This window comes from Mandrillus leucophaeus, unplaced genomic scaffold, assembly GCF_000951045.1.
Source record: "Mandrillus leucophaeus isolate KB7577 unplaced genomic scaffold, Mleu.le_1.0 Scaffold106, whole genome shotgun sequence".
In the NCBI taxonomy this organism is placed as follows: Eukaryota; Metazoa; Chordata; class Mammalia; order Primates; family Cercopithecidae; genus Mandrillus; species Mandrillus leucophaeus.
The window spans coordinates 194,701-202,010 of NW_012098765.1; the positions used below are offsets into that span (position 1 = coordinate 194,701).

Genomic DNA, 7,310 nt, shown 5'->3' on the forward strand with positions numbered 1-7,310 from the left:
CACCTCCTAGCATCACTTTTAATCTTCTGGAACCCGCCCACCACTGCTCAAGTCAGAATTGAAGCACAGCCAACCAAAGTTTCCGAGGGGAAGGATGTTCTTCTACTTGTCCACAATTTGCCCCAGAATCTTACTGGCTACATCTGGTACAAAGGGCAAAAAACGGACCTCCACCTTTATGTTACATCATATGTAAAAGACACTGAAACAGTTATAGCTGGGCCTGCATACAGTGGACGAGAAACAATATATTCCAATGCATCCCTGCTGATCCAGAATGTCACCCAGAAGGACACAGGATCCTACACCATAGAAATCACAAAGCGAGGTGATAGGACTGAAGGAGAAACTGGACATTTCACCTTATATCGTGAGTGATTCCACATGATCCCTGGGTGTTGGGGGGGGGGTCACTTCTACTTTGCACACACAGGATGGTCAGGCCTGGACTGTGCCTTTGTCCCTCTCTGCATTATGTCCCATGTTTGGGTTTTGGCATTTAGTGCAGGACACACACAGAGGAGACAAACTACAACAGATCAGAATTCCTTTCCTGCCTCCAGACCCTGTAGACACTTGCTGCACAGGAAGGACAGTCTGATGGCGGGGGGGGTTCAGCAGGAGGAGATCAGTCTCAGCCAAGCACCTCATGCCCTCTTCATAAACCTTACCCTGAGAAACACCCTGGAGAACTGAGCAGGGCTTTGCCTAAGGGGCAAAGATACTCTCAAAGAAGCTCAGCTCTAGAAGCTTCAACCCCAGACCCCTGTCCCTTAATCCTTACTCCAGAAAAAGCTGAGGAGCCTGTGCCAGGGCTCAGTTGTGGCAGGGCTTACTGGGACCAAGGATTTACCAGCTGTCTGAGGACTGTGTCTCCTGGAGCTGCTCACTGCCAGGGCTCAGCTCTCAGAGCCTCATCTAGGCAAGGACAGAGCTTTCTTCACCTGAGACTCAGAGTGAAGAGGACAGAAAGACAAGCTTTGTAGGCCATCAGCCAACTGCCTTGTGAGGCTTAGGACACTCCATAGAAACTCTAATGTCCCCAGAAGCAGAAACAGAAGAGAGAAAATGTACCTGGCAGCAGCTTGTCCACAGGAATCTGACCTAAAGGTGCTCTCTCATGGAAGTGAATAACAATAAATGCTGTTTGTGTGGACACCTCCACTGTGCCAAGTATTAGGTCACGTGACTGAATAATTCACAATTTATTCACAGATAGCATGAAAAGCCACAGTCCATTTGCCATTTAGCTTATTTGACTGAGAGAAAACTGAGGCACAGGAAGGCACAGTCACTGAACCAGAGTCACACAAACACAAAAGGCAGATCAGGGTCACATGAGGTCTGTCTGCAGCCACAGGCCCATCCTCTCCTCCACCAGAAGTGAGGGCTTATTGTGTTCCAAGGACCCCATAGTCAATTATTGTCTCAAATCGTCTCTTCTTAGGCATCCAAACCTCAGAGGAGTGAGAGCAAATGGTCAGCTGATTAGTCTGTACTCCAGAATTAAATCGCCTGCCTCAACTGTCAGAGTCAGTGCAAAAAATGTCCAGGCCTCCCCCTCAGATCTTAACCCCTATCACTGAACCTGAAATCCTGTGTTTCACAAAGTGTCCATGTCACTGGCATGACAGGATAAAGGAGAGAATCTTTTTTTCTTTCCCCACTCACACCCCGCACCAGCACAGGCCCAGTGAGAGACACACACTCAGGAGCTCTCGCATAACAAATGAAGGAATTGAATGAAGAAATGAATGGTCCATAGCTGCTTTACAGAGTGGACCTCAGATGCAGCATCCTAGGAGGTCTAGTCACACCTGTTTCTTGTCCTTCAGAGGCTGACACTCATGTTTCATCCCCCCACTACCTCTTGCCCCTAAAGACACCCCATCTCATGTAACTCTGAAGCTCTTTGGGCATGGGAGGGTTTTCAGGGCTCCCTGGTCCTGGACTGTGGAACTGGGGTCACCTGGTCCCTGGGGCCTCTGAAGTCACTGTAGCCCCCATTGTTCACTGCCAGGCTGTCTCTGCCTCTCTCTGCTTCTCTGTGTTCCTCATCTTCCTCCCACTTCATTCTAACTGGCAAGCCCTGTCCTGCACAGCTTCTTCCTCCACTCCTAGGCCTTCCCCAAACATTCCCTCTAACTAGGCTGACTGTTCTATTATTACTCAAATCAGCCTCCCTAGTGGATCAGGGGTTAGAGATTTTCAAGGATAGTTTCAGGGGCACAGGACTAAAAAATGGGTACTGCTGATTGTTTGGGGGATGGAATCATGGGGGTGGAGGGAAAAGATCTGTTTGTGCTTGAATTCACCTCTAGGTGGGGACCACGGGACTGGCTGAACCATTAGTCATGGGTATGAATGAGGTCAGCCGGTTGCCAGAATGCAAAGAATGAGAAAAATCTCAAAAGACCAATCTCAGGTTCTACAATAGTGATGTTATCTATAGGAGCAATTAGTTACAAGTTTTGTAAACTCTGACCAAATGACATTTGAGAAGTAAGGGATTATAGAAACTGTGCCTACATTTTAGCAGAATTCAGTTTCCTCCTGTAATCTTACTCTCATGGTCTTTCACCAGTTTTACAAAGGCAATCCCTGGGCAAAAGAAGGGTATTAGTGTTATGGAGGAACTATTATCATTCTTGCTTCAAAGTTAAACCATAAACTACATTCCACCCATGATTAGCCTGGCCTATGTCCAGGAATGAGTGAGAACAGCCAGCCTGAGACTCCAGATGGAGTCAGCCATGCTAGTTTGCTATCACTGTTGTAATCTTTGCACTGACTCACCAGGATGTCAGAGGCTGGACAGGTCTGCAGTCTCCAAAGCCCATGGACTGATTTCACCCATTTCACTCGCGACTCCATCCTCAACCTACTGTGGAGCTCACATTCTCCAGTCACTTCCTAGAGACTTCTGGTTTCCTGTCAGGCATATAACAAACTTGAAATTTGTCACTCGGTTCTAACAGTAAGTAAAAAGCTGAACAAACTCAAAAGTCAACAACTCATTAAAATCCCTCAGAGATGGCCAGTCACAGTGGCTCACGCCTGTAATCCCTGCACTTTGGAAGGCTGAGGTGGGGGGATCACGAGGTCAGGAGATTGAGACCATCCTGGCTAACATGGTGAAACCCCGTCTCTACTAAAAATACAAACAAATTAGCCAGGCGTGGTGACGGGCACCTGTAGTCCCAGCTACTCAGGAGACTGAGGAAGGAGAATGGCGTGAACCCAGGAGGCAGAGCTTGCTTGAGCCACGATCGTGCCACTGCACTCCAGCCTGGGCAACAGAACAAGACTCCGTCTCAGATAAAAAAAAAGAAAAAAAGGGGCTGTTAGAGAAATGTAGAATGCTTTAGATGATTACCGGTGGATTGCACACAGCTGAGGAAAAAATCTTTTAGCTTCAGGATGTGTCAATAGAAACTTCCAAAAATGAAACAGGAAAGTTCAAAAAGAGTGTGGGAAAAAAAAGTTGAACAACAAATTCAACTTCATATTTAACATTCTTTATTGACAATAGCAATTTTTCAATTTTGTAGTTGCGGGACAACTACCAAGGCTGTAACATACACATAATGGGAATACTGGTAGTTTCGGGGACCTGTTGAAGTTGGCCAGGTGTGTGCTATCTGATGATTTTACTGCCTGTGCCACATACGATTGTTTCCTCATGATGATGCCATTTTCACAAGTTGGGATTCTGCGTGTGGGCGACACATGAGCCGTTGGCATCTCACTTAGACTCTTCCTAATTCACACAAACTTAACCTCCAGTTGTATTTCCTGAGTTAAGAGAAAATGAAGAAAGCATTTCACATACCTGTTTTGGGCTCCTCCCCATTTTTCCTAACTCTGCACAGAAATTAGAAACAGGGAGCTCTTTTTATATTTACTAACATAACACACATCCCTTCTTTTAATTCGGCATCATTCCTCCCTTTATGTAATAGACACACTGGCCAGTTCTGTCCTTTCAACGGGACTCTCTCTACTTAAGGACTTGCTAATTTCAAATCACCTTTGGCATCTTTTTTGAGCATAATGTGATCCTGCTGGAATTCACCCCACACCTAAACCTTAATTGGGTATCAAGAGAAATACTACTACCAGCAATTGATCTTAGATGTTTGGACCATCCGTAAAAATTTCCACTTATGACAACATTTTAATGTTTCCTCCAAACTTTTTAATGTTTTGTTACTAGAGTCAAAACATAACATGAGGTCTAAACTCCTGACATTTTATGGGAAAATTACAGTATCACAAATTGAGCATCCCAAATGCAGAAATCCAAAATCTGAAATGCTCCAAAATCCAACACTTCTGACCACTGATGTGGTGCGAAAAAGAAGTGCTCACTGGAGCATTTTGGATTTTAAATTTTTCAGATTTGGGATGCTAAACCATTACATCTACTGCAAATATTCCAAAATAAAAAGAAAGTTAGAAATCCAAAACACTTGGTTTTAAGCTTTCTGCATAAGGAACACTTTATCTGCATGAACTATAGGCATGAAGCTGTACAGGAGATCTCTAGAACCTCCTCATCCTGCATAACTGAAACCGCACACCCACAGAACAATGCCCTATTCCCCCGACCCCAGCTCCTGGAAACTACTATTCTACTCTCTTACTCACTCTGGAATCCACTGCTATTTGGTACATCGAGTAGTCAAACTCATATAATCAGAGAGTAGAATGTCTAATGAGAGAAAGTACCTGCAAGACTTCTTCCCAAATATTGGTCTAATAGTCACCAAACACAAATGGTCCATGAGGGCCAGACTTCCATCATCAGTTCATGTTCGCCCTCTCCATCAGTCAGTTCTGCATTTGCAAACATCCACATGTATTTCTAGAAAGATCCACATGGTCCTCACCTGCCCTCTACAGGGGGAAGGGAACATCATGGACCCAGAACAGGGAACATGGTCTTGGTCCAAAGTTATCAGCTCTTGCCTGTCCCCTTCACTCTTTGTAGGTCATTCCTTGGACTCTGCTCTATCTTTAGAGGTCACTGGCTAAAGTCAGTCACTATGAGACAGCTGGGAAAACTGCCCCACCTTGTGGCTCCACTACCTGATGACTGAACTGACCTCCAAGCTTGACTCTGGTCTCCCCAGTGTTATTTCTACTGAAGTACGCAGTCCCAGGCCAGGCTTCACAGTACTCAAAGGGCTTAAGGACAATGGGAAGTTCCATCATCTATATCTAGGATGTCCTTGGAAAGGGAAGCTGCAGAGAAAACATACCTTGGGGGGCAAAGTAAGACTGAAACTAAGACGATTCCAGCACCACATGCTCCAGGTGAGGACCACAGGGTGGCCAGGCAGGCAGTTGGAGAGGGAGGGACTCAGAGTCACCAGGGGCTGTGACTGCTGGTCCTGTGTCTTGCCATGACCCAATGCTGCTGCTCAATACACACTTGAGAAAGTCTGCGCTTCTCACACATAAAGCAGGTAGCCTCACAATCTCTGAGCCCTCAGATTGCCATGCATCTGTCTTGTAACACACACACACCTGCCATGGGCTTTTAAGGAGTGGGGTGCGCTGAGAGGTGGGAAATGCCATCTCCGATTTAAAAATGTCTTTGGAGGAATCAAAGGTGCCATACAGGGCAATCTTCTCTCTGTTATCTGCATAGTGGAGACTCCCAAGCCCTACATCTCCAGCAGCAACTTAAGCCCCAGGGAGGCCGTGGAGACTGTCATCTTATCCTGTGATCCTCACACTCGGGACGTAAGCTACCTGTGGTGGATAAACGGTCAGAGCCTCCCTATCAGTCACAAGTTGCACCTGTCCAAAAACAACAGGACCCTCATTATATTTGGTGTTACAAACGATACTGCAGGACCCTATGAATGTGAAATGAAGAACCCAGTGAGTTCCAGCCGCAGTGACCCAGTCACCCTGAATCTCCTCCGTGAGTATTTTCTGTTCCTCTGTGTGTCAGGCTGCCATCCCAAATACACATGGCCAGAGGCCAGGCCTCTCAGTCCCTCTCAGGTGCAAGTACAGAAACCTTTACCCCTGGACATCAAAGCTGGCCATGACTACTAAGAGTAGGCTTAGGCTTGATCAACAATGGGAGAGAAGAGGCTGCTCCTGTCATGGGAGAATCAGGGTCCACAGCTTATGATGGGAGAAACAGGGGAATGTCTCAGGCTCCAGATCAGTGAACACAGCAGGGATTTGGCTGGGACTTCAGTGTTGTGACTTAGCTCATAGGGTCACTGTGGCCCTTCCATAGACCAGGATTTACCCTTCCCTCTGACAACATCAGCTGTGCCTTTATTCTCTTTGCTCCAGATGGCCTGGATGCCCCCACCTTTTCTTATTCATACACCTATTACCATACAGGGGAAGTCCCCAATCTCTCCTGTTTCACAGACTCTCTGGCAGAGCATTCTTGGCTAATTGATGGGAAGTTCCAGCAATCAGCACAAGTGTTCTTTATCCCCCAAATCACTAAAACATATACAGGGGTCTATGTCTGTTTCATCCATAACTCAGTCACTGGTGGAACAAATCTCATAATCAAGAGAATCATAGTCCCTGGTAAGTGGATCCCTGGAGCACTGGCAATATGTTTTCCAGTGAAGTCTATCTGGCTATTCTGGCTGTCAGAAAAGAGCCATCTTCCCTCTGCAAAGGGAGAGGGAAAATCAAAAACCCAGGACAGGGAATATGTTTCTGCTCCAAAACCACCGGCTCTTCCTGTTGCTTTGCTCTTTCTAGATCATTCTTTAGACTACATACTAACAATGAACAATGTGAAAGGAAATTAAGAAAAGAATTTCAATTTATGTTAACATCAAAAGGAATAAAATATTTTGGAATAAGTTTAACCCAAAAGTCAAAGGGTTATACCCTGAAAACTCCAAAACATTACTGAAAGAAAGATGACATCAATATATGGAAATACATTTCATTTTCATGGATTGGAAGAATCAATACTGTTAGGAAGACAATACTACCCAAAGTGATCTGCACATTCAATGCAACCCCTACCAGAATCCCAGTAACATTTTTTGCAGAATTGCAAAAATCTGTCCTAAATCTCACCTGACAGACTCTTACTAATGACTGCCATGACAGAGACACTGAGAAAAAGATGCAACCATGAAAAGGTGGAAAGATTTGATGACGTAGAAAATAGCAATCAGCCTTTCTCACATCCCAAAGCCTTCAAAAATATACTAGTGCAGCATGGCCAGTATGGAATTGACCAAAAACTAATCACCAAGCTAGAAATGTGGTGTGAAAAAAAAAGGGCAAGAATATATTTGGCTTATCAC

The 7,310-nt window shown here is 45.4% G+C and overlaps 1 protein-coding gene across 1 annotated transcript in view; it reads left to right on the plus strand.

Annotated features, from left to right (window-relative positions):
* Window positions 1-7,310, plus strand: part of LOC105541620 (pregnancy-specific beta-1-glycoprotein 3-like) — a 96,687-nt gene that overhangs the window by 2,113 nt on the left and 87,264 nt on the right. The window contains exon 3 of the mRNA XM_011982728.1: window positions 5,657-5,935. Within this exon, the coding sequence (XP_011838118.1) occupies window positions 5,657-5,935 (279 nt within the window). The remainder of the gene's footprint in view (window positions 1-5,656; window positions 5,936-7,310) is intronic.